At 50.2% G+C, this 27,956-nt stretch overlaps 1 protein-coding gene and 1 long non-coding RNA gene across 3 annotated transcripts in view; one reads left to right on the top strand and one right to left on the bottom strand.

Moving 5' to 3' along the window:
* LOC142905851 (dual specificity tyrosine-phosphorylation-regulated kinase 2-like) overlaps window positions 1-5,712 on the bottom strand; it is a 65,013-nt gene extending 59,301 nt beyond the window's left edge. Inside the window, exons 1-4 of one of the 2 annotated variants that reach the window (XM_076053113.1) lie at window positions 5,456-5,712; window positions 4,636-4,675; window positions 1,646-1,745; window positions 192-352 (exon numbers count right to left, since the gene is read on the bottom strand). In XM_076053113.1, the coding sequence (XP_075909228.1) occupies window positions 192-352; window positions 1,646-1,745; window positions 4,636-4,641 (267 nt within the window). In that variant the 5' untranslated portion in view covers window positions 4,642-4,675; window positions 5,456-5,712. The remainder of the gene's footprint in view (window positions 1-191; window positions 353-1,645; window positions 1,746-4,635; window positions 4,676-5,455) is intronic. The other variant, XM_076053114.1, reaches the window with a different exon arrangement.
* A 23-nt stretch (window positions 5,713-5,735) lies between these two features.
* Window positions 5,736-18,505, top strand: LOC142905852 (uncharacterized). The gene is made up of 2 exons (XR_012929852.1): window positions 5,736-5,842; window positions 17,745-18,505. It is a non-coding gene; the product is annotated as an uncharacterized LOC142905852 (long non-coding RNA).
* Window positions 18,506-27,956: the final 9,451 nt, after the last annotated feature.

The raw sequence follows: 27,956 nt of genomic DNA, 5'->3' as shown, positions 1-27,956 counted from the left end.
TCTGTGTGTATGTGTGTGTCTGTGTGTGTCTGTGTGTGTCTGTGTGTGTGTGTCTGTGTGTGTCTGTGTGTGCGTGTGTGTCTGTGTGTCTGTGTGTGTGAGTCTCACAAGGATGTAGTTGTGTGTGTCTGTGTGTGTGTCTGTGTATGTGTGTGTCTGTGTGTGTGTGTGACTGTGTGTGTGAGTCTCACAAGGATGTAGTTGTTATCGTCGTCGTCATATCCTCCATTGGCCACGCCCCCTCGGCTTTCCTCCTCCCCCTCGTCCAAAGTAAAAAACCAAACCGCGTCCATGGCGGCGAGCTCCAGCTTCTGGCGCTTCGTCAGGGAAGTCTTGAAGATACGCTGGATCGCTGCACACGTGACAACAACAACAACATCAGCCACAACAACTGAAGCTATCAACTTGTTTTGTATACACAAACCGCGCTATGCCCCCCCCCCCCCCAAAGTGGCTGGTGTCATCATCATCGTCGTCATCATCACCGTCGTCATCATCGTCATCATCATCATCGTTATCATCACGTGGCAGACAAATGCTCTAAACGCATTTTTCTACAGACTCAAAGAGACCCACAGAGACTCATTGAGACCCACAGAGACCCACAGAGACTCATAGAGACCCACAGAGAGCCACAGAGACCCACTGACACCCACAGAGACTTACAGAGACTCACCAGAGACCTTTACTAATGCAGAGGAGTCAAATGGAAACGTGTCGTCAGGTGTGCCGTCCGGCGCGATGGCGTCACGAAACGTGACGTCATGCGCGCCGGGCGGCTCCATGACGTCACGTCTCCCCTTGGTATAAAAAGGGGAACCCCGTGACGTAGGCGGGGTCGTTGCTGGAGCCAGGGCTCGGAGTAGGGTGGAACGGGGGGAGCCAGGGGCAAGAGGGTAGGAGTAGGGGATAGCACAGCGTACAGGGCTGGAGGTGACCGCGCTCCTCGGTCGGCCGGGTTGGCTGAACCCACGGTCGGACGCAGAGGAGGCAGCACGGGGCAGCCGGCTGTGACGGGGGGGCTAGTGGGACGTAGCCCGGGACCCCTGGGGAAGTTGTTACACCCTCGTGTACTGTAATAAGCTTCGAGTAAACTTACGGCGAAAGCCCCTAAACCTCCGAGTCGTCGGGAACCCTTCAACGCTAATGTAGACCCACGTGGCGGTACAGGTTGCATCTACGAAAGTTAAACTTCTTTTTGGGTCTGGGTGTCTCTGTGGGTCTCTGTGTGTCTACGGGTGTATCTGTGTGTCTCTGTGTGTCTATGAGTGTCTATGGGTGTATGTGGGTGTCTATGAGTGTCTCTGTGTGTCTATGGGTGTCTCTGTCTATGGTTGTCAGTGTATGTCTATGGGTGTCTCTGTGTATCTATGGGTGTCTCTGTGAGTATCTCCCCGCTCAACATTTAGAGGAATCAACATCACCACGCTTGTATCCAAGTGTTATTTGGCTGCTGCTATGCATTTCCACGCGACAGCGACAATGATGATGACGACGATGATGATGATGACGACGATGATGACGGCGATGATGATGACGACGATGATGATGACGATGATATCAGCCCACTTGGTTGAGCTGCTTTGATCTGAGCTGCCATCATTCTTAGACTTTGATGATTCTCCTGCTCCTCTCTCGTTCTTACCTTTGGGTGATTTGGGGCGGATTAACGTGGAGCTGGCGGTCAGCGCACTCCACCTGGTGATAGGCGGAGGCTGCCTCCCGCTCGGTCCAGCTTGCCTCGTCTACACGCACACAAATTCATACATACATACACAACAACAACCGCCATTCGCCACTAAGTGGCGGTGACGTCACCACGACGCTTGTGCCAGGCTATGTGCACCGTGAGGCCACGTGAAGTGTCGAACGCCCGCTGGCAGGAGGTCACGGGGCAGACCCAGGTGCCACGGGTCGACTGACTGAGATGACTGGCTGATGCACCACCTGTGCCCCCTACTGTGCCAACCTGCTGTGCTTTAGCCACCCGGCGCTCCGCTCGTTGTTCTGAGCGTCGCTCCTCCGTCCTCCGTTGTTGTTGGAGGGCGACTGCCTCCAACTGCCCAGTAGCATCCTTCACGAGCCTCCTCCACAGAGGCCGATCTTGACACCGCTGGTACCAGTCATCGGCAAGTCCACTCAGCTCCACGTCCTCCTGTACCACATCACTCCATCTCTTCTCTAGCCCGTGCCGCGCCCGCTTAGCCCCCTCAATCCGGCCAAACAAAAGCTGTTTCGGCATGCGGTGGCTGGGCATGCGGGCTACATGACCCAGCCATCGCAGCCTTGCCTACCGAAGGAGCTCACCGATGGGACCCTGCCCAGATCTTTCAAGGATTTGTGAGCTCCTCACACAATCCAGTCTGGTTAAACCCAGGATGGATCGTAGGCAGGCCAGTCTAAATGTTTCTAACCAGCGAAGATGTTCCATTAGGGGGGTCCACGTTTCGCAAGCGTAGAGAAGGGAGGGAATGACCGTGGCCGAGAAGACCTGAAGCTTAGTGCGGAGCGACAGACCAGGTAGCTTCCACACAGCGTTACGCAACCGATGAAAATATATTGCCGCTCGACTGATTCGGAGTGAGACCTCTGCTGTTAAACTGGAGCCAGTCATAAGCACACTGCCCAGGTATGGGAAACTCTCCACTCTCTCCACAACTGCCCCATCACCGATTGGGAGTTGTGGGGGTGGAGTGTCCGATGGTACAAAATACCCAGGCAGGTGCTTAGTTTTGGTGGGGCTGATGGTAAGGCCCCACCTCTTAGTGGCACGCTCCTGTCTCAGCAGCAGCGTCTCCAACTCCTCCTCTGACTGAGCAGCTATTACCAAATCATCAGCATACATAACGTGGTTGAGTAATAGGGAGCCATCCCTTGACCGCACCCGGGCATCGATTAGCCTCCCATTATATCTGTACCATATGGAGATTCCCCCGGTACAGCTATTGAAGGCTTCACGAACTACGTGGTCAAAATAGATGTTAAATAATGTGGGAGCCAGAGGACATCCCTGTCGCACCCCAAGGTGTACAGGGAATGGCTCTGACTCCCGGCCACGTAGTTTTACCCGGGCCCGCTCACCATCATGAAGGTCCTTAATGATCGTGAGCAGAGGGTCAGGTACTCCAAAAGCACGAAGAACGACCCAGAGCCCAGGCCTACTGATGGTATCATAGGCCTTGACCAGGTCAATAAAACAGAGATGTAGGTCTTGTTGGAATTCCCTACACCTCTGCTGTAGCAGACGGACAGAAAATATGGCATCTGTGCAGGACCACCCTTTCCTGAAACCGCATTGGGGCTCCGCAAGCCTCTCCTCAGCGTGCCTGGCAAGGCGATGTTGAATAATCCTTGCCAGGACCTTTCCCGGCACACTGAGGAGTGAGATGCCCCTGTAGTTGTTACAGTCTGTGCGGTCCCCCTTCTTGAAAAGGGGGACCACCAGGGCATACACACACACATACACACACACATACACATATACACACATATATACACATACACGCATACACACACATTCATACATACTTACACACACATACACACATACACATTCATACACACACACATATACACAGACATACACACATACATACACACATACATACACATTCCTACACACATACACATTCATAGATACATATATACACACACATACACACATACACACACATACATACACATTCATACACACACATACACATTCATACATACATATATACACACACATACATATATATGTATATATGTATACATATATGGGTGGTGTTTGTAAGTGTGAGTGGTGTTCACAGGTGTGGGTGGTGTTTGTAAGTGTGGGTGGTGTTTGTAAGTGAGGGTGGTGTTTGTAATAGTGGATGGTGTTTGTAAGTGTGAGTGGTGTTTGTAAGTGAGGGTGGTGTTCGTAAGTGAGGGTGGTGTTTGTAAGTGAGGGTGGTGTTCGTAAGTGAGGGTGGTGTTTGTAAGTGAGGGTGGTGTTTGTAATAGTGGATGGTGTTTGTAAGTGAGGGTGGTGTTCGTAAGTGAGGGTGGTGTTCGTAAGTGAGGGTGGTGTTTGTAAGTGTGGATGGTGTTTGTAAGTGAGGGTGGTGTTTGTAAGTGAGGGTGGTGTTCGTAAGTGAGGGTGGTGTTTGTAAGTGAGGGTGGTGTTTGTAAGTGAGGGTGGTGTTGTAAGTGTGGGTGGTGTTCGTAAGTGTGGGTGGTGTTTGTAAGTGAGGGTGGTGTTTGTAAGTGTGGGTGGTGTTTGTAAGTGTGGGTGGTGTTTGTAAGTGTGGGTGGTGTTTGTAAGTGAGGGTGGTGTTTGTAAGTGAGGGTGGTATTTGTAAGTGTGGGTGGTGTTTGTAAGTGAGGGTGGTCTATGTAAGTGAGGGTGGTGTTTGTAAGTGTGGGTGGTGTTTGTAAGTCTGAGTGGTGTTTGTAAGTGTGGGTGGTGTTTGTAAGTGAGGGTGGTGTTTGTAAGTGTGAGTGGTGTTTGTAAGTGTGGATGGTGTTTGTAAGTGTGGGTGGTGTTTGTAAGTGAGGGTGGTGTTCGTAAGTGAGGGTGGTGTTTGTAAGTGAGGGTGGTGTTTGTAAGTGTAGGTGGTGTTTGTAAGTTAGGGTGGTGTTCATATGTTGAGTGGAGGGGGCCACGCCTACCTGCATGGCGTTGCTGTGCTCCGTAAATCTCTCGGCGTCTCTGCGTGGAGAGTGGAGAGTGGGGAGAGTCAGGCAGAGTTCAGTAGAGGGCGATTGCACCGCTACCACGTGGACTCACATTGTTAGCACGGACTCACGCACCACAAACCCACATCCTCACCACGAACCCACCAACCTTCACCAAGAACCCACATCCTCACCACGAACCCTCACAACTCACCACAAACCCACATCTACACCACAAACCCTCACAACTCACCACAAACCCACATCCTCACCACGAACCCTCACAACTCACCACAAACCCAAACCTACACCACGAACCCTCACAACTCGCCACAAACCCACATCCTCACCACGAACCCACACAACTCACCACAAACCCACATCCTCACCACGAACCCACACAACTCACCACAAACCCACATCCTCACCACTAACCCACACATCAAACCAAGAACCCACATCCTCACCACGAACCCACACAACTCACCACGAACCCACATCCTCACCACGAACCCACACAACTCACCACGAACCCACACAACTCACCACAAACCCACATCATCACCACGAATCCACACAACTCACCACGAACCCACATCCTCACCACGGACTCTCACAACTCACCATGAATCCTCACCACGGACACCCACACTCACCAATAAGCCACAATAAGGACCCACACAACTCACCACGAACCAACACTCTCACCAAGAACCCACACAACTCACCACGGATCCACAACACGGACCCACACAACTCACCACAGACCCAGACAACTCACCACAGACCCACAACACTGACCCACACAACTCACCACGTCAATGGCTTCAGCAGAAGGTGCTCAGCGATTAGGATGATGAAGAATCTGAAGATGTCGACGCTAAAGACGAAAAAGCAGCCGCCTCCTTCACGTCCGTCTCGAACTGTGACGAGCCACGTGGCCACGTGACGTCACCGATGACGTTCAGTGCGAGGGAAGTGACCACGCCCACGCCAAGCCACGCCCACGCGGAGCCACGCCCCTGCCGAATGACGTGGATAACGCGGCCACGCCCCCGGCAGCCGGGCGCCCCCAAATCTACAGCTTCTACTTCCGCTTCCGGGTCGGGACGAGTGGAGGCGGTGGCGGGAAAATCTGAACCCTGTCTGGGCCTCCTCAAGGTCGACTCAGCCTGAAGGTGCCCACACGGGGCTCTGTGTGGTGAGTCTGTGGGTCTCTGTGTGGTGAGTCTGTGGGTCTCTGTGTGGTGAGTCTGTGGGTCTCTGTGTGGTGAGTCTGTGGGTCTCTGTGTGGTGAGTCTGTGGGTCTCTGTGTGGTGAGTCTGTGGGTCTCTGTGTGATGAGTCTGTGGGTCTCTGTGTGGTGAGTCTGTGGGTCTCTGTGTGGTGAGTCTGTGGGTCTCTGTGTGGTGAGTCTGTGGGTCTCTGTGTGGTGAGTCTGTGGGTCTCTGTGTGGTGAGTCTGTGGGTCTCTGTGTGGTGAGTCTGTGGGTGTCTGTGTGGTGAGTCTTTGGGTCTCTGTGTGGTGAGTCTGTGGGTCTCTGTGTGGTGAGTCTGTGGGTCTCTGTGTGGTGAGTCTGTGGGTCTCTGTGTGGTGAGTCTGTGGGTCTCTGTGTGGTGAGTCTGTGGGTCTCTGTGTGGTGAATCTGTGGGTCTCTGTGTGGTGAATCTGTGGGTCTCTGTGTGGTGAGTCTGTGGGTCTCTGTGTGGTGAATCTATGGGTCTCTGCGTGGTGAGTCTGTGGGTCTCTGCGTGGTGAGTCTGTGGGTCTCTGCGTGGTGAGTCTGTGGGTCTCTGTGTGGTGAGTCTGTGTATCACTGTGTGGTGAGTCTGTGTATCACTGTGTGATGAGTCTGTGGTTATCTGTGTGGTGAGTCTGTGGGTCTCTGTGTGGTGAGTCTATGGGTCTCTGTGTGGTGAGTCTGTGGGTCTCTATTCGGTGAGTCTGTGGGTGTCTGTGTGGTGAGTCTGTGGGTCTCTGTGCGGTGAGTCTGTGGGTCTCTGTGTGGTGAGTCTGTGGGTCTCTGTGTGGTGAGTCTATGTGTCTCTGTGTGATGAGTCTATGTGTCTCTGTGTGATGAGTCTGTGGGTCTCTGTGTGGTGAGTCTGTGTGTCTCTGTGTGATGAGTCTGTGGGTCTCTGTGTGATGAGTCTGTGGGTCTCTGTGTGGTGAGACAGTGGGTCTCCGTGTGGTAAGTCTGTGGGTCTCTGTGTGGTGAGTCTATGGGTCTCTTTGTGATGAGTCTATGTGTTTCTGTGTGATGAGTCTGTGGGTCTCTGTGTGGTGAGTCTATGGGTCTCTGTGTGATGAGTCTATGTGTCTCTGTGTGATGAGTCTGTGGGTCTCTGTGTGGTGAGTCTGTGGGTCTCTGTGTGGTGAGTCTGTGGGTTTCTGTGGTGAGTCAGTGGGTCTCCGTGTGGTGAGTCTGTGGGTCTCTGTGTGGTGAGTCTATGGATCTCTGTGTGGTGAGTCTGTGGGTGTCTGTGTGGTGAGTCTGTAGGTCTCTGTGTGGTGAGTCTGTTGGTGTCTGTGTGTGGTGAGTCTGTGGGTCTCTGTGCGGTGAGTCTCTGGGTGTTTGTGGTGAGTCTATGGGTCTCTGTGTGGTGAGTCTGTGTGTCTCTGTGTGATGAGTCTGTGGGTCTCTGTGTGATGAGTCTGTGGGTCTCTGATGAGTCAGTGGGTCTCTGTGTGGTGAGTCTATGGGTCTCTTTGTGATGAGTCTATGTGTCTCTGTGTGATGAGTCTGTGGGTCTCTGTGTGGTGAGTCCGTGGGTCTCTGTGTGGTGAGTCTGTGGGTCTCTGTGTGGTGAGTCTATGGGTCTCTTTGTGATGAGTCTATGTGTCTCTGTGTGGTGAGTCTGTGGGTCTCTGTGTGGTGAGTCCGTGGGTCTCTGTGTGGTGAGTCTGTGGGTCTCTGTGTGGTGAGTCTGTGGGTCTCTGTGTGATGAGTCTATGGGTCTCTGTGTGGTGAGTCTGTGGGACTCTGTGTGGTGAGTCTGTAGGTCTCTGTGTGGTGAGTCTGTGGGTCTCTGTGTGGTGAGTCTGTGGGTCTCTTTGTGGTGAGACTGTGGGTCTCTGTGTGGTGAGTCTATCGGTCTCTGTGTGGTGAGTCTGTGGGTCTCTGTGTGGTGAGTCTGTGGGTCTCTGTGTGGTGAGTCTGTGGGTCTCTGTGTGGTGAGTCTGTCTGTCTCTGTTTGATGAGTCTATGGGTCTCTGTGTGGTGAGTCTCTGGGTATCTGTGTGGTGAGTCTGTGGGTCTCTGTGTGGTGAGTCTGTGGGTCTCTGTGTGGTGAGTCTGTGGGTCTCTGTGTGGTGAGTCTGTGGGTCTCTGTGTGGTGAGCCTGTGGGTCTCTGTGTGGTGAGTCTGTGGTTCTCTGTGTGGTGAGTCCGTGGGTCTCTGTGTGGTGAGTCTGTGGGTCTCTGTGTGGTGAGTCTGTGGGTCTCTGTGTGGTGAGTCTGTGAGTCTCTGTGTGGTGAGTCTGTGGGTCTCTGTGTGGTGAGTCTGTGGGTCTCTGTGTGGTGAGTCTGTGGGTCTCTGTGTGGTGAGTCTGTGGGTCTCTGTGTGGTGAGTCTGTGGGTCTCTGTGTGGTGAGACTGTGGGTCTCTGTGTGGTGAGTCTGTGGGTCTCTGTGTGGTGAGTCTGTGGGTCTCTGTGTGATGAGTCTGTGGGTTTCTGTGTGGTGAGTCTGTGGGTCTCTGTGGTGAGTCAGTGGGTCTCTGTGTGGTGAGTCTGTGGGTCTCTGTGTGGTGAGTCTGTGGGTGTCTGTGTGTGGTGAGTCTGTGGGTCTCTGTGTGGTGAGTCTGTGGGTCTCTGTGTGGTGAGTCTGTGGGTGTCTGTGTGTGGTGAGTCTGTGGGTTTCTGTGCGGTGAGTCTCTGGGTGTTTGTGGTGAGTCTATGGGTCTCTGTGTGGTGAGTCTGTGGGTATCTGTGTGGTGAGTCTGTGGGTCTCTGTGTGGTGAGTCTGTGTGTCTCTGTGTGATGAGTCTGTGGGTCTCTGTGTGATGAGTCTGTGGGTCTCTGTGTGGTGAGTCTGTGGGTCTCTGTGTGGTGAGTCTATGGGTCTCTGTGTGGTGAGTCTGTGGGTCTCTGTGTGGTGAGTCTGTGGGTCTCTGTGTGGTTAGTCTGTGGGTCTCTGTGTGGTGAGTCTGTGTGTCTCTGTGTGATGAGTCTATGGGTCTATGTGTGGTGAGTCTGTGTGTATCTGTGTGGTGAGTCTGTGGGTCTCTGTGTGGTGAGTCTGTGGGTCTCTGTGTGGTGAGTCTGTGGGTCTCTGTGTGATGAGTCTATGGGTCTCTGTGTGGTGAGTCTGTGGGACTCTGTGTGGTGAGTCTGTAGGTCTCTGTGTGGTGAGTCTGTGGGTCTCTGTGTGGTGAGTCTGTGGGTCTCTTTGTGGTGAGACTGTGGGTCTCTGTGTGGTGAGTCTATCGGTCTCTGTGTGGTGAGTCTGTGGGTCTCTGTGTGGTGAGTCTGTGGGTCTCTGTGTGGTGAGTCTGTGGGTCTCTGTGTGGTGAGTCTGTGTGTCTCTGTTTGATGAGTCTATGGGTCTCTGTGTGGTGAGTCTCTGGGTATCTGTGTGGTGAGTCTGTGGGTCTCTGTGTGGTGAGTCTGTGGGTCTCTGTGTGGTGAGTCTGTGGGTCTCTGTGTGGTGAGTCTGTGGGTCTCTGTGTGGTGAGTCTGTGGGTCTCTGTGTGGTGAGTCTGTGGGTCTCTGTGTGGTGAGTCTGTGGGTACTCTTTGGTTCTATTGGGTAAAGTCAAGTAGGTAAAAAAATAAAATAACAAAAATCACGACGTTTCGGCCACAACACAAGCGGCCTTCATCAGGTGAAGGGACGAGACTGTCTGGAGGACAGCGCTGGAGTGAAAAAAGCCACGCTCAGATCACGACCTTTAAGCTGTGTGAGAAGAAACAAAGCGCCTTGACAAAGGAATTAGCATATAATTTAGCATTGAAATGGCTGAGTGATTAGCTTGTGGCTGGTGACAGAAATGACTATGTTAAAGTTAAAGCATACACATCCGCAAAGGCACCCCTTGACAAAGGAATTAGCATAGAATTTAGCAATGAAATAGCTAAGTTAAAGTATACACATCCGTAGAGGCACCTTTTGACAAAGGAATTAGCATAGAATTTAGCATTGAAATAGCTGAGTGATTAGCTTGTAACTGGTCGCAGAAATAGCTATGTTAAAGTCAGAGCATATACATTCACCGAGGCACCTAGTACAAATCAAACAGGAGAATTAAGCAACCATTGGAAAGATGTTCTAAATCGAACTAAACATTAAAGTAACTTCAATGGTACAGTATATTTTTCAAGTAGTGGTACCCCAAACTTTCGCAGCTCTTATAAATTCCCTTTTCACACCATCAATAGGTAAACTCCCCCCACGCGCCAAACGGCCAGTCCACCGGCACGTACACCACCTCTTTTCTATAATCGGCCAATCAAATGCTAATTTTTATGCTAATTTCTTTGTCAGGACACCTTGTTTGCTCGCACACAGCTTAAAGGTCCGCGGTCTGAGCATGGTTGTGTTTCGCTAAATTCTCCTGTTTGATTTGTACTAGGTGCCTCGGTGAATGTATATGCTCTGACTTTAACATAGCTATTTCTGAGTCCAGTTACAAGCTAATCACTCAGCTATTTCAATGCTAAATTCTATGCTAATTCCTTTGTCAAGGGGTGCCTCTGCGGATGTGTATACTTTAACTTAGCTATTTCAATGCTAAATTCTATGCTAATTCCTTTATCAAGGGGTGCCTTTGCGGATGTGTATGCTTTAACTTTAACATAGCCATTTCTGTGACCAGCCACAAGCTAATCACTCAGCCATTTCATTCCTTTGTCAAGGCGCTTTGTTTCTTCTCACACGGCTTAAAGGTCGTGATCTGAGCGTGGTTTTTTTCACTCCACCAGAACTCACACAGCCAGCCCCAAACACTGACCCAGAACTCATACGGCCTGCACCAAACACTCACCCAGAACTCACACAGCCACCCCCAACACTCATGCAGAACTCACACAGCCAGCCCCAAACACTCACCCAGAACTCACAAGGCCAGCACCAAACACTCACCCAGAACTCACTGTCACCCCCAAACACTCACCCAGAACTCACACAGCCACCCACAAACACTCACCCAGAACTCACACAGCCAGCCCCAAACCCTCACCCAGAACTCACACAGCAAGCACCAAACCATCACCCAGAACTCACACAGCCAGCCCCAAACACTCACCCAGCACTCACACAGCCAGCCCCAAGCCCTCACCCAGCACTCACACAGCCAGCCCCAAACACTCACCCAGAACTCACACAGCCAGCCCCAAACCCTCACCCAGAACTCACACAGCCAGCTCCAAACCCTCCCCCAGCACTCACACAGCCAGCCCCAAACACTTACCCAGAACTCACACAGCCAGCCCCAAACACTCACCCAGAACTCACACAGTCAGCCCCAAACACTCACCCAGAACTCAAACAGCCAGCCCCAAACACTCACCCAGAACTCACACAGCCAGCCCCAAACACTCACCCAGAACTCACACAGCCAGCCCCAAACACTCATCCAGAACTCACACAGCCATCCCCAAACACTCACCCAGAACTCACTGCCACCCCCAAACACTCACCCAGAACTCACACAGCCACCCACAAACACTCACCCAGAACTCACACAGCCAGCCCCAAACCCTCACCCAGAACTCACACAGCAAGCACCAAACCATCACCCAGAACTCACACAGCCAGCCCCAAACACTCACCCAGCACTCACACAGCCAGCCCCAAGCCCTCACCCAGCACTCACACAGCCAGCCCCAAACACTCACCCAGAACTCACACAGCCACCCACAAACACTCACCCAGAACTCACACAGCCAGCCCCAAACCCTCACCCAGAACTCACACAGCAAGCACCAAACCATCACCCAGAACTCACACAGCCAGCCCCAAACCCTCACCCAGCACTCACACAGCCAGCCCCAAGCTCTCACCCAGCACTCACACAGCCAGCCCCAAACACTCACCCAGAACTCACACAGCCAGCCCCAAACCCTCACCCAAAACTTACACAGCCAGCTCCAAACCCTCACCCAGCACTCACACAGCCAGCCCCAAACAATCACCCAGAACTCACACAGCCAGCCCCAAACACTCACCCAGAACTCACACAGTCAGCCCCAAACACTCACCCAGAACTCAAACAGCCAGCCCCAAATACTCACCCAGAACTCACACAGCCAGCAGCAAACCCTCACCCAGAACTCACACAGCAAGCACCAAACCATCACCCAGAACTCACACAGCCAGCCCCAAACACTCACCCAGAACTCACACAGCCAGCCCCAAACCCTCACCCAGAACTCACACAGCCAGCTCCAAACCCTCACCCAGCACTCACACAGCCAGCCCCAAACACTCACCCAGAACTCACACAGCCAGCCCCAAACACTCACCCAGAACTCACACAGTCAGCCCCAAACACTCACCCAGAACTCAAACAGCCAGCCCCAAACACTCACCCAGAACTCACACAGCCAGCCCCAAACACTCACCCAGAACTCACACAGCCTGCCCCAAACACTCATCCAGAACTCACACAGCCATCCCCAAACACTCACCCAGAACTCACAAGGCCAGCACCAAACACTCACCCAGAACTCACTGCCACCCCCAAACACTCACCCAGAACTCACACAGCCACCCACAAACACTCACCCAGAACTCACACAGCCAGCCCCAAACCCTCACCCAGAACTCACACAGCAAGCACCAAACCATCACCCAGAACTCACACAGCCAGCCCCAAACACTCACCCAGCACTCACACAGCCAGCCCCAAGCCCTCACCCAGCACTCACACAGCCAGCCCCAAACACTCACCCAGAACTCACACAGCCACCCACAAACACTCACCCAGAACTCACACAGCCAGCCCCAAACCCTCACCCAGAACTCACACAGCAAGCACCAAACCATCACCCAGAACTCACACAGCCAGCCCCAAACCCTCACCCAGCACTCACACAGCCAGCCCCAAGCCCTCACCCAGCACTCACACAGCCAGCCCCAAACACTCACCCAGAACTCACACAGCCAGCCCCAAACCCTCACCCAAAACTTACACAGCCAGCTCCAAACCCTCACCCAGCACTCACACAGCCAGCCCCAAACAATCACCCAGAACTCACACAGCCAGCCCCAAACACTCACCCAGAACTCACACAGTCAGCCCCAAACACTCACCCAGAACTCAAACAGTCAGCCCCAAACACTCACCCAGAACTCACACAGCCAGCAGCAAACCCTCACCCAGAACTCACACAGCAAGCACCAAACCATCACCCAGAACTCACACAGCCAGCCCCAAACACTCACCCAGAACTCACACAGCCAGCCCCAAACCCTCACCCAGAACTCACACAGCCAGCTCCAAACCCTCACCCAGCACTCACACAGCCAGCCCCAAACACTCACCCAGAACTCACACAGCCAGCCCCAAACACTCACCCAGAACTCACACAGTCAGCCCCAAACACTCACCCAGAACTCAAACAGCCAGCCCCAAACACTCACCCAGAACTCACACAGCCAGCCCCAAACACTCACCCAGAACTCACACAGCCTGCCCCAAACACTCATCCAGAACTCACACAACCATCCCCAAACACTCACCCAGAACTCACAAGGCCAGCACCAAACACTCACCCAGAACTCACTGCCACCCCCAAACACTCACCCAGAACTCACACAGCCACCCACAAACACTCACCCAGAACTCACACAGCCAGCCCCAAACCCTCACCCAGAACTCACACAGCAAGCACCAAACCATCACCCAGAACTCACACAGCCAGCCCCAAACACTCACCCAGCACTCACACAGCCAGCCCCAAGCCCTCACCCAGCACTCACACAGCCAGCCCCAAACACTCACCCAGAACTCACACAGCCAGCCCCAAACCCTCACCCAAAACTTACACAGCCAGCTCCAAACCCTCACCCAGCACTCACACAGCCAGCCCCAAACAATCACCCAGAACTCACACAGCCAGCCCCAAACACTCACCCAGAACTCACACAGTCAGCCCCAAACGCTCACCCAGAACTCAAACAGCCAGCCCCAAACACTCACCCAGAACTCACACAGCCAGCCCCAAACCCTCACGCAGAACTCACACAGCCAGCAGCAAACACTCACCCAGAACTCACACGGCCAGCCCCAAACACTCACCCAGAACTCACACAGCCAGCCCCAAACCCTCACGCAGAACTCACACAGCCAGCCCCAAACACTCACCCAGAACTCACACAGCCAGCACCAAACACTCACCCAAAACTCACACAGCCAGCCCCAAGCACTCATCCAGAACTCACACAGCCAGCCCCAAACACTCACCCAGAACTCACACAGCCAGCACCAAACACTCCCCCAGAACTCACACAGCCAGCCCCAAACACTCACCCAGAACTCACACAGCCAGCCCCAAACACTCACCCAGAACTCACACGGCCAGCCCCAATCCCTCACCCAGAACTCACCCAGCCAGCCCCAAACACTAACCTATAACTCACACAGCCAGCCCCAAACACTCACCCAGAACTCACACAGCCAGCCCCAAACCCTCACCCAGAACTCACACAGCCAGCCCCAAACACTCACCCAGAACTCACACAGCCAGCCCCATACCCTCACGCAGAACTCACACAGCCAGCCCCAAACACTCATCCAGAACTCACACAGCCAGCCCCAAACACTCACCCAGAACTCACACAGCCAGCCCCAAACACTCACCCAGACCTCACACAGCCAGCCCTATACCCACCTAGCAATCAAACAGCCAGATAGTCTAATCTACAGCCCATACACCCAACTCGAATACAAACACCCATCCTCGTACACACCTTGCACACCCCCAACTCCTATACCCAGCCTCATACACACCTAGCAACATACGATCAGCCTCTTTGTCCGGTCCACATACCACCGACCACTCGCCCCAACACTCAGCGCACACAGCCTACCCAAACCTCCACATTATCTCAGAGCCAGGATCTCCAATACACAACCTTCTTCCTGCCCACATCCCACATTCCATGTATCTGGCCCCAGACTCTTCTTCGCCCTACATGCACATCACGCCCTACACCTTGTTGGTGGCAGAAGCAAAGTTAGTTTGTGGTGCAAAGCAGGGCCCTTGTGGTGCGGGACACCACGCTGCACAGTCCACAAGCTGCAAGACGGATTTATAGCGCTGATATGGCTCCCCACGTGGGTAATTAACGGTGTGCATATTCATTAATTATTCTTATTTTAGGGAGAATGGTGGGAGGAAGTGCATGGATTGATAATAAATGCTAGATTCCTTTGCCTATGCCCAAATCCATGGCATTCATTATACAGACAAAGATCACCCGTATAGCCTTAACAGACTGTTGGGGCAAGTGCTATAAGCAAGCACCTATGAAGGCCTGAACGGCACACGAGGGATGGGTGGCCAGCACCACGCCCGCCCGTCTTTATCTTGCCAGTGACGATATTTACACATCGCACCAGGTAAGAATTTGAGGTTGAGTCAACCTTAGCCTCATCACATCTCACAACTTCCCTCCTTCCACATGCCCTGCCTTCCACACCGCGTTTGCTTTCCCGGGCAACAGGAAACTTCTCATCGCCCCTACCTTGTCTCTCACTCTATACAGGTATCCCTCGATTTACGAACGTTCAGTTTCACGAAATTTCGCGGATTCTTAAGTACTAGTGTTCGTCAGTCGGGTGTTCCTAAGGCGGGTATTCTTAAGTCGGGTGTTCGTAAGTCGAGGGCTGCCTGTAATTTTCATTTTACAGGTCCAGCTGATTTTTACCAGAAACCGATAACCTATGGCACTGGTAATGACCTATAACAACTGCTTATAGCCTCTAAACTAGATTAAAGAAACATCTGTGGTTCATGTGGTGGATGGAGCTGAACAGGGCCCGCTGGTGGAGGAGCGAGGCCAAGGGAAGGAGTGGGGACAGCCTCTGGAGAGAGAGGCAACAAGGAAAACACGTGTGTGAGTTATGGCGCAGATTATGAATCGGCTCACATAAGCCGGTGTGTTTTGGCAGCATTAATTTGAGTAGTTGCCAACGTACAGAGCCGAAAGATAACTCATTTTGACCGTATTAATCCAGCTGGCTATGGTATTAAATGTGAACTTTGTACGACGTATGAATTTTATCTCAGATTAAAAAAAAAATAGAATCCAGTGCGTGACACAGGTAGGGTGTTTGATGGCAATCTGAAACACCCACCATAATCATCCATGGGGGTCTTTGGAATTGCACATTGCCTATGTTATGACTCTTGACCTAGATACAATAAAAAAGTCACGTGCTGCAGTGCAATGACTACTCAGAGAAAATTCGTAAATAAAAAACTGTGGTCTTAAAAGTATTTATTTTTTAATACGCGACATTTGGTCAATTGTTCTTCTTCATAGCACGTGAAGCCAACACGTGCGTCAACAACATTGCCGCAGCACCCCCTGCTGGACTAAACACGCTACTGTGCCGCGGAGACAATACGCATCAGACGGCCACAAGCGAGTGGTGTCAAGTGTGATCATGATGATTAACACATTCCTGCGGAGGGAGCTGGTAGGAACGTTGGGTTGCTCGGTCAATGGCCAGGGTCAACGGCGGCACCACGTGGTGTATTCCGCAAATATGCCCGACTGTGAGGGCGGGCACAAGCCGGCGTGAGTAGGTTAAACGTTGAGTTTTATAAGGGCACCACAGGGTGACCAGCCCCTCCCCACCCAGCCCCACCCCTCCCACCCCCCACCCAGCCCCACCCTCACCACCCTCCCCACTCAGCCCCTCCCCACCCTCCCCACCCAGCCCCACCCTCCCCATCCAGCCCCTCCCCACCCTCCCCTCCCCACTCAGCCCCTCCCCACTCAGCTCCTCCCCACCCTCCCCTCTCCACCCAGCCCCACCCCTCCTATTTTTTGATGCACGACGGATGGACGGACACAATAATCCCCTGTGGGCTGGTGTAACCAGGAGGTTCCTACCAGTATGAGGCTTGTTTACCCAGGAAAGCCTCACTGCAGGCGCGACACGTCCATGTAGGCTATCTAGGCGGTCGTCTAGGGAGCCAAGTTAAGTGGGGTGCCAAATTCGAGGAAAAAAAATAATTTCTCAACATTTCTGACAATTGATTGATTGGACAGACGGACAAATCGAATAAATATGCCTCTTTAAAAACCATTAAACGGAAAATAGGGGCAAAATGTTTCCCAGTTTACCAAAAAACTCAGCCTCGATCTGCCCCTGGGGTTTGGGGGGCGCCGATTGCTGGCAACAGCGGGTCCAGGGCCACCGCTGCCTCACTGAGTGAGTCTCGTGGCTCTTTTTCAGGAGGGTCCTGCCAGTTTTCACAGTAAGGGGTGGCTATCTATAATCCCAATTGAGTAATGTGTGCTGTATATCAGAATCTATTACAGTACAGTATACCATTTTGCGTGAAAACTCGGACCCATTATCTTGAAGTTATCGGGGGTGGGGCGTCTTTGCTTATTAGCATCTTTAGTATCTTGCGATTCACCAATGTTGGTTGGGGCAAGCCTGACTGCTGATGAGACGCTGAATGTCTAATCGAGCCCATAGCTTGCTTTGTATTGAACTAATACTGCTGATATTATGCACTCCACGACGACCTTGGGGCCGATGGGATAAAAAAAAAACATTGATTTTTTTGTTTTATGCGATGAGACAGATACAGGATTGTGAATGAGACGTGTTTTTTGTCAATGTTATGGACGAATAGGTGAGAATGGTGTGAGTTTGTGTGCGAGTGAATGGCAAATGCCTGGAATGTGTGGTTCGGATCAGGTGAGTGGTGCGTGGTGGTTGATGAGTATATCATGTGTGTGCCAGGTGAATGATATCTGGTGAGTGGTGAGTGCCCGCATGGTGAGCGGTGTCTGGCGATGGGTCAGTTGTCATGCATGTGAGGTCACGCCACCTTATCCGTCCTCTAGTGTGTGTGTCAATAATAACAATGTCAACTTGCAACACGCCGCTACCGCACATCACTCGCTCGCTCTCGCAGAGAGGACAACGACTCGGAGGCGCGAGGAGGAACCACAGATGAGCGGGAAGGCAGCAGCCAGGTGACGAGTCGGCGCCAACGATTGCCCAAGCTCTGCGGTCCTCTACAGTTTGAGGTGGTGTGGGCCAATTAATGTGGGAGGAAACCGGAGCACCTGAAGAATAACCAAATAAAAAAATGTTCACCACGTGAAGCTCACTCAGCTATACAGCTCTTTTTTGCAGAAACGACCTGGCCTCAAATGATAGCTCAACGAAGTGGCTTATCTTGTGGAAATTTACAGCAGTCAAATACTCAAAACGCTCGTTTATTCTGTATCTGCGGAGGTAAAAACCGGAGGACCCGGAAAAAATCCACGCGACCACGGGGAGACAGAGACATGCAAACTCCAAATATACAGCAGGCGTCTGGGTCGGGATCGAATCCATGACCTGTATACCAGGCGAGGTAGTTAACATCTCACCACCGTGGCGCCCATGCGTGCGAAGGGGGCAAACGATCAATCCCATGCAGTCCACATTCTTCCTTTACCACCTTCTCCTGGCATAGCCAGAGCATGGCACCTCCTCGACGCCCACGGCAAGGGAGTTTCACAACATCGAAGTGCGGTGATCCACCGACCCTCGCTGCTGCCTCCACAGTGCAGCAGCCACGTGCAGCAGCGTAGCCGCCACCGCCCAGCTTTTGTTGTGTGCGTGTGTACACAGGAGACGGTAAAAACGAGGCATGAGCAAGTAATAAATGAAATTGTAAATTCTGAATCGTGACGAATTAAATTACTGGTGGACTACATAACTGCGTCCCTACGAACCATCCGCCAGCAGCAGGTCTAGCGATGTTTTCAATCTCAGATCATTCTAATGTTTTACATTTCCATGCATTCGTTTTCCTTCTTCAGCACGCAGATGCTTATACATTAATCCAGAGATCATATGTCAATGTCTTCCTCGTCCAAGTATTAGCTGCACTCATTTGATATGTCGGTGTGTCTGAGCCATACATCACAGCAGGTGATAGATGCACCGTTTGTTAACGTGATTCCCTGAGCACATAGCTATGTTGATATTCAGAAGCACTCCGATCTAACGTCGTCCCCCTCTCTTATATCCTGTCTATGATCCCGGTCTGCCTTCAATAACTCCCCTAGGTATACATATGAGCATGCATATTCTAGTTCCTCTAACATTGATTCCACAGGGAGCTACAATTACTTTTTAATATTTTCCCACAGAAACTTTCACCACTCTACATGGTCAATAGGCCTGATTAGGTACGTCTTCATGCTAAGTATATGGTACAGTATTTACATGAGGTGGATGTGACTGTGATTCTCGTATTGTAAAATGTTTTAGCACTAAAGTCAGGACTGGACTTAGGAATGGACGATCGGGGCAGCTACTCATGGGCGAAAATTTGTAATGAAAATAATGAGGGCATCGCCATGGGCAAATAGGGGTAGAGAGAAAGACACGGAGAGAAACACACACAGCGAAAGATAGACACAGAAATAGGCAGTGAGAGACGTAGGAGTAAAGTGAGAAACAAACACAACAACAACCGCCATTCGCCACTAAGTGGCAGTGACATCACCATGACGCTTGTGCCAGGCTATGTGCACCTTGAGGTCACGTGAAGTGTCGAAAACCCGCTGGCAGGAGGTCACGGGGCAGACCTAGATGCCACGGGTCTACTGACTGAGACTACTGGCTGATGCACCACCTGTGCCCCCTACTGTATCAACTTGCTGTGCTTTAGCCACCCGGCACTCCGCTCGTTGTTGTGAGCGTCGCTCCTCCGCCGTCTGTTGTTGTTGGAGGGTGACTGCCTCCAACTGCCCAGTAGCAGCGTCCTTCACGAGCCTCCTCCACCGAGGCCGATCTTGACACCGCTGGTACAAGTCATCGGCAAGTCCACATCCTCATGTACCACATCAATCCATCTCTTCTCTAGCCCGTCCGCGCCCGTTTCACCACCTAGATCCGGCTGAACAAAAGCTGTTTAGGCATGCGGTGGCTGGGCATGCGGGCTACATGATCCAGCCAACGAAGCCTTGCCTGCCGGAGGAGCTCACCAATGGGACTTTGTCCACATCTTTCAACGATTTGTGAGCTCACACAATCTAGCCTGGTTAAACCCAGGATGGATCGTAGGCAGGCCAGCATAAATGTTTCTAACCGGCGACGATGTTCCATTAGGGGGGTCCACGTTTTGCAAGCGTAGAGAAGGGAGGGAATGACCGTGGCCGAGAAGACCTGAGGCTTTGTGCGGAGTGAAAGACCAGGTAGCTTCCACACAGCGTTACGCAACCGATGAAAATATAATGCCGCTTGACTGATTTGGAGTGAGACCTCTGCTGTTAAAGCGGAGCCGGTCATGAGCACATTGCCAAGGTATGGGAAGCTCTCCACTCTCTCCACAACTACCCTATCACCAATTTGGAGTTGTGGGGGTGGAGTGTCCGATGGTACAAATACCCAGGCAGGTGCTTAGTTTTGGTGGGGCTGATGGTAACGCCCCACCTCTTGGTGGCAAGCTCCAGGTTCGGCAGCAGAGCCTCCAACTCCTCCTCTGAGTGAGCAGCAATTACCCGGGCATCGATCAGCCTCCCATTGTATCCGTACCAAATGGAGATTCCTCCGGTACAGCTATTGAAGGCTTCACGAACCACGAGGTCAAAATAGATGTTAAATAATGTTGGAGCCAGAGGACATCCCTGTCGCACCCCAAGGTGTGCAGGGAATAGCTCTGACTCCCAGCCACGTAGTTTTACCCAGGCCCGCTCACCATCATGAAGGTCCTTAATGATCGTGAGCAGAGGGACAGGGACTCCGAAAGCATGAAGAACAACCAGAGCCCAGGCCTACAAATACACACACAAAGGGACACAGACACAGAGAAAAACCATCATGCAGACTCCGGTCATCCTCACAGTGGCTTTTGGCTGGCCATAGAACAAAGATGGCCACCGCATCACGTGTTTTCTGATGCAGTTTTACGGCCGTCTGGAACGCTGTCCCGATATTAGGAAGCCACTGGAGCTATGCAATTTTAAATATAGATTGAAAACTAATTTCTTTATAACTTATTTTTGTGTTTAGTAGGCTGTCTTTCCCCCGCACCTCCGATTAGCACGGTTGGCAATGTATGGAACGAAAGAACTTCCACAGATATATAGAGACAGACACAGAAATAGAGAGGGACATTCAAAAAAAGCAGTGCAGAGAGAGACACGAAACATTAATACAGAGACATAGGGAGAGAGAGACAGACACAGAGAGATACACAGACTGAGATAGAAACAGATAGAGAGACAGAGACATAAAGAGATATGCAGAGAGAGGGACAGTGACATACAAGTTTTGTGGCCCGAACTAACCACACGGAGACATCTGCTGGAGGCAACGCGTTTATTGTAACAACTCTTAACACTCTGTTAAGACTACTCTGTTAAACACTACTGTAACACCCGATAGCCTAAGGGAGAGACAGCCTCCCTTCTAGCGTGTCCTACACACGCCGGGCTTCGCTACACGCCGGTCCCTTGCGACGGCGGCTAGGGGAAGACTGGACCGACCGACCCACCCCGGGGTACGGGACTCGCCCTGGTCCGCTGCAACCCCGGCTCTAGCGAGAGCCTCGGGGAGGGTCCCCGGGTGCTGGTCCAGTCTTCAGGTCTTCAGATGTCTTCAAGCTTGAGTTGGCGAACACTCCCTGGCCCGTCCCGAGGGCCGGCCTTTTATCCCCAGGTCGAGGTCACCCCTCCCCTCATGATCCCCCCTACAGAACCTTCTAGAAGGTCTTAGTAGGTCTTAATTCTTAAGGGGTTTTAGGAAGTGGTGGGGGTCCCCATCCCCCTCAGCCCCCAGCCCCTGGGGGGTCTGGGGTGTCAACCTCCGGTCACGGAGGGGCGGGGGTTTGACCTTCGGTCAACCCCTACACACCTCGCTCTCTCTCGGCTGCCCCCTGTCGGTCCATTGGCGTGGTGGCAGCTCAGCTGCCTACAGCGCCTTATTATGGCGCATTAAAGTAATTATTATGGCGCATTAAAGTAATGATCAGCCACAGCAGAAGTATTGGTCCTGCCGTGTTTCAGATCTGCCTTATGTTCACGAACACGGCCCGAGACATGTCGTTTGGTTTCCCCAATGTAACTGCTGCCGCAGATACAGCTTAGTTTGTAGACACCGCGATATTGCATGTCAGGAATTTTGTCCTTCACAGATGGGATCAGATCACGAATTTTATGTACTGTGTTAAATCGGACCTGGATCTTGTATTTCTTCATGATTTTATAAATATTTGTGGTTACCCCTGCTATGTATGGCAGGGTGATGGTTTTGATTGGATCCTCAGATGGCTCCTTCCTCACGCTTGGGGTGAAGGCTTTGCGGATTGTTTAATCAGAATATCCATTCGCCTTGAGAGCTTGGTGTACGTGTTTTACTTCACTGGTTAGGTGTTCATGGTCGGAGATACACTGAGCTCTATGTGTAGCGTTTTGATGAGGGGATTCTTCTGGGATGGATGGTGGTGGGAATCAGGTTTTAGGTAGGCGTCAGTATGGGTTACTTTCCTGTAGACAGAGTGGCTCATTGAGCCATCTGGTCTCTTTTTGATTAAGACATCCAAGAAAGTTAGCATGCCATCCTTTTCTACCTCCATCGTGAATTTGATGGCTGGGTGTATGGAATTGATGTAGTTGAGCCGGTCGGCCATGTGGCCAGATGACAAACGTGTCATCCACGTACCTCTTCCACAAGGACAGGCGTAGAGTGGATGCCTGGATGGCGTCCGTCTCAGATATTTCCATGAAAATATTGGCCACAACCGGAGATAAGGGAGAACCCATTGGGTGCCTTCAATTTTTTTTTGTAAAATGATGGTGAATATGTATGTCTTAGCATTTGCTATTAAAATATGAAATAATTATTCTTTATTAGATTAAGTAATTATTTTTTATTAGATATTAAATAATGTGGGATCTGTAGAACATCCCTGTCGCACATACAGAGGGAAAAAAAGCATTTGATCCCCTGCTGATTTTGTACGTTTGCCCACTGACAAATACATGATCAGTCTATAATTTTAATGGCAGGTTTATTTGAACAGTGAGAGACAGAATAACAACAAAAAAATCCAGAAAAACGCATGTCAAAAATGTTATAAATTGATTTGCATTTTAATAAGGGATATAAGTATTTGAGCCCTCTTCAAAACATGACTTAGTACTTGGTGGCAAAACCCTTGTTGGCAATCACAGAGGTCAGACGTTTCTTGAAGTTGGCCACCAGGTTTGCACACATCTCAAGAGGGATTTTGTCCCACTCCTCTTTGCAGATCTTCTCCAAGTCATTAAGGTTTCGAGGCTGACGTTTGGCAACTCGAACCTTCCCCATCCACGACCCATTTTCAATGCCCTGGCTGAGGGAAGGAGGTTCTCACCCAAGATTTGATGGTACATGGTCCCCACCATTGTCCCTTTGATACGGTGAAGTTGTCCTGTCCCCTTAGCAGAAAAACACCCCCAAAAATAATGTTTTTACCTCAATGTTTGACGGTGGGCATGGTGTTCTTGGGGTCATAGGCAGCATTCCTCCTCCTCCTCCAAACACGGCGAGTTGAGTTGATGCCAAAGAGCTCCATTTTGGTCTCATCTGACCACAACACTTTCACCCAGTTGTCCTCTGAATCATTCAGATGTTCATTGGCAAACTTCAGACGGGCATATATATGTGCTTTCTTGAGCAGGGGGACCTTGCGGGTGCTGTAGGATTTCAGTCCTTCACGGCATAGTGTGTTACCATTTGTTTTCTTGATGACTATGGTCCCAGCTGCCTTGAGATCATTGACAAGATCCTCCTGTGTAGTTCTGGGCTGATTCCTCACCGTTCTCATGATCATTGCAACTCCACGAGGTGAGATCTTGCATGGAACCCCAGGCCGAGGGAGATTGACAGTTCATTTGTGTTTCTTCCATTTGCGAATAATCGCACCAACTGTTGTCACCTTCTCACCAAGCTGCTTGGCAATGGTCTTGTAGCCCATTCCAGCCTTGTGCAGGTCTACAATCTTGTCCCTGACATCCTTGCAGAGCTCTTTGGTCTCGGCCATGGTGGAGAGTTTGGAATTTGATTGATTGCTTGTGGACAGGTGTCTTTTATAGAGGTAACAAGCTGAGATTAGGAGCACTCCCTTTAAGAGTGTGCTCCTAATCTCAGCTCGTTACCTATATAAAAGACACCTGGGAGCCAGAAATCTTTCTGATTGAGACGGGGTCAAATTCTTATTTCCCTCATTAAAATGCAAATCAATTTATAACATTTTTGACATGCGTTTTTCTGGATTTTTGTTGATGTTATTGTCTCTCACTGTTCAAATCAACCTACCATTAACATTATAGACTAATAATTTCTTTGTCAGTGGGCAAACGTACAAAATCAGCAGGGGAACAAATACTTTTTTCCCTCACTTTATACATACGCTCACACGTACACTCAACACACACTCTCAGTGGTGATGTTAGGACTCATCACAGCTGGCTCCGCCAAACCAAAGAGTTTTGGTGGTTCGTTTCGCCAGTGCGAGTCGGCGTTTTCAAGCTGTTACTGTAAGTTTTTTTCTCATGGAATGTGTTATCTCCGTGTTGTCATAAGTGGGGCTTTCGTCCACTGAGTGTCAACTTACAAATGAGTTGGATCAATGAACGGGCCTCAGGAACGCAGCCTGTTCGTGAAGCGGGGACTGGCCGTAAAGTGTTATGACGGCGAGTTGAAAAATAACGTAGCTTTTTTGCAGCACAGGATTATTAATTATTTCATGGATAGGGTCTCACCTTTATTTATCGGAAGTTTGTATCTTCACGTTTACAGGGCATGCATACGTGACGTAACACTCAGCAAGCAGCCACTCAGCCTGTGCGATGGCGCCAAGTATAACATTGTTAATGAGCCCCGTTGCAAGAGGTCAATTTGCCTCTTGCCTGTGAGCTGCTGGTGTCAAATATTTTACCGTGTTTAACCCGTTCGTGATGTATAACATTTTTCCCACTCAAATTCACGTGGGCCTTTTTGATCAAATAGCTTTTCAATTTCACTTTCAAGGAAAATCCAAGGCGACTCATTTTTCAGTCACTTCCGTTTATTCGTGTTGTTCAATAAAGTGATTTCTATTTCATGTTACCGGTAACTACCTTGTGATCCCTCCCCCCACACTCCCTCAAACTCTCGAAATTCCTAAGCTTACCCTCCTCTTAAAAATGTCCAACAAAGTCACCGTCATTTATAAACTTGATGATAAAAATGCCCAGAATGAGTCAAATGTGCAAGAGTGACTGGGTTGGTGCCGTGATGATGCAGCAGAGAAGCCCCAAGGGCCTGAGTAGCAATGCAAAAAGAATAGCAATGCAAATTGCTATTCTGATTAGCACGGTTGGCGATGCGAAACAAATTCAACATACATACAAACAAACGAAGTCGAGTCAATGTGAATTATCAAGACAATTTATTCACAGTTGGTAATACATAATATAGGTTTTATACTGGTAGGAACGAAGTTGTAAACTGAGTGTACCAGCCTGCAATAGATTAATGTGTCCGTCCGTCCCCTTTCAATACTTTAACGAAGTGAAATCTCGTGCTGTTCTTAAACATTTACTTATCTTAAACATCGACTTATCTTAATCATTGACTTATCTTAAACATCTACATATCTTAAACATTTACTTATCTTAAACATCTACATATCTTAAACATTTACTTATCTTAAACATCGATTTATCTTAAACATCGACTTATGTTAAACATCGACTTATCTTCAACATTTACTTATCTTAAACATCCACTTATCTTAAACATTTACTTATCTTAAACATCGACTTATCTTAATAATTGACTTATCTTAAACATCTACTTATCTTAAACATTTACTTATCTTGAACATCGACTTATCTTAAACATCGACTTATCTTGAACATCGACTTATCTTGAACATCGACTTATCTTAAACATCGACTTATCTTAATCATTAACTATTCTTAAACATCGACTTGTCTTTAACATTTACTTATCTTAAACATCGACTTCTCTTAATCATTGACTTGTCTTAAACATCGACTTGTCTTAAACATCGACTTATCTTGAACATTTACTTATCGTAAATATCGACTTATCTTAAACATCGACTTATCTTTAACATTTACTTATCTTAAACATTGACTTGTCTTAATCATCGACTTGTCTTAAACATCGACTTGTCTTAAACATCGACTTGTCTTAAACATTTACTTATCTTAAACATCGACTTATCTTAAACATCGACTTATCTTTAACATTTACTTATCTTAAACATCGACTTATATTAAACATCGACTTATCTTAAACATCGACTTATCTTGAACATTTACTTATCTTAAACATCGACTTATCTTGAACATTTACTTATCTTAAACATCGACTTATCTTAAACATCGACTTATCTTAAACAACGACTTATCTTAAACATCGACTTATCTTAAACATCGATTTATCTTAACATTTACTTATCTTAAACATCGACTTATCTTAAACATCGACTTATACTGGTAGGAACGAAGTTGTAAACTGAGTGTACCAGCCTGCAATAGATTAATGTGTCCGTCTGTCCGTCCCTTTCAATACTTTAAGAAGTGAAATCTCGTGCTGTTGGGTGTAATAAATTTGCGCAAAATTCCAATGTTTCTACCAGCCCACCCTGCAGGGACCTGTTAAGTTAGATTTCGTAAATATAAATGTGTCATGCAACACACCACCACCCGACACAGTAAGGTTTGTCACATAAACAGAACATGCCAACACACTGGTATGCTGTACTAGTAACAAATTGCCATGTTCTGTTTACGTGATAAACCTTTGTCGGGTGGTGGCGGGTTTAACGACAGATTTATATTTACGAAGCCATCTCCCAGAGGTCCCCAGCGGAAGAACCGTGTTCAGAGGAGGTGCCGAGCCAGCAGCACACTCAATCTCCCATCTCGCTGGCGGTGGGGTCGGGGTGGGGCGGACGCTCGTGCCTGCTCATCACAGTTGGTTGGCACAAGGTGTAACGTTGATAAACCTGCGGAAGAAAACGAGCGTTAAGCCGCGCAGTCCTTTGGTACCCGCCCCTCCCATCTTTCCCACCTGGCACACGCAAGCTGAGTCAGCGCAGGGGGCCACGACGCGTGGGTGAGACAGAAAGAGGTCCGTGTCCGTGCCTGGACGGGATGTGGCGCCGGGTGTTAACGGCGATGCTCTCGTGACCGTGCGTTCGTTTGTGTGTATGCGCGCGTGCGTCTCACCTGTGACCGTCCTTCTGCTGCACGAACCCCGGTGGCTGTTGGTTCTCATACATTGGAGAAACATTTCCCCCCCGGGGCTGGGAGACCTGTGAAGGAGACCGCCATGAACATCAGCTCGTCGAGAACGCCCGAGGCAAACGAGCGATTCGCTCGCACATCCTAAACCCATGCTCTGGGCTTTACAGCGAACACCTTAACATGGCTGTCATTGCATGTGTGTGTACGCATATGTTGGTACTTGTACGCGTGTGTATGTACGTGCGGAGCAGTAGTGTAGCGGATAGCGCGCTGCTCTACGAACCCGGTGACCCGACTTCTATGGCCGCTTATGGACAATACCAGTGACGATTATCTGAATGGGTCCTGGGGCTTCCCTAAAGTCGAATGAGCCTCAAATGAGTACTTTGTGAAGTGTGTAAACATTGCCATTGGGAAGACAAAGGCGGCCGGGCGTAGTGTCGGCCACCTACCCCCTTGTGTGCCATAATTACGGCCTTCATAGATGCTTGCTAACAGCACTTGCTCCAAAAGTCTTTTTAGGCTCTATAGGGGATCTTTGTCTTTTTTACAGTTCTGTATGTGTTTGCATCTGCAAGTCACTCCCTACCGATTCATGGCCGAACTTCCAATCAGCTAGCCGTGGCTTGCTGGAAGTGTCCACGACCGTGCTGTCCGTGTTCACAAGTTCCTGCAGTAAGGAGAATAGGAAATCAGCAGGCGGTGAACATATGGCCACGGGCCACTTGCCAAAGTGCCATTCTTCACGAGGGCCCGATGATACTTTGCCTCTTGAGAAGAAAAATTAACTCACACTCATAAACGATACTGTGGCCTTGAAATAAAAAAAACATAAAATACATATACAGTGAGGGAAAAAAAGTATTTGATCCCCTGCAGGT

Source organism: Petromyzon marinus, chromosome 59, assembly GCF_048934315.1.
Source record: "Petromyzon marinus isolate PM22_M1 ecotype Great Lakes invasive population chromosome 59, UKy_Petmar_22M1.pri1.0, whole genome shotgun sequence".
Classification (NCBI taxonomy): domain Eukaryota; kingdom Metazoa; phylum Chordata; class Hyperoartia; order Petromyzontiformes; family Petromyzontidae; genus Petromyzon; species Petromyzon marinus.
The sequence above is the reverse complement of the archived record's forward strand: the minus strand, read 5'-3'. Positions and strand labels throughout refer to the sequence as shown.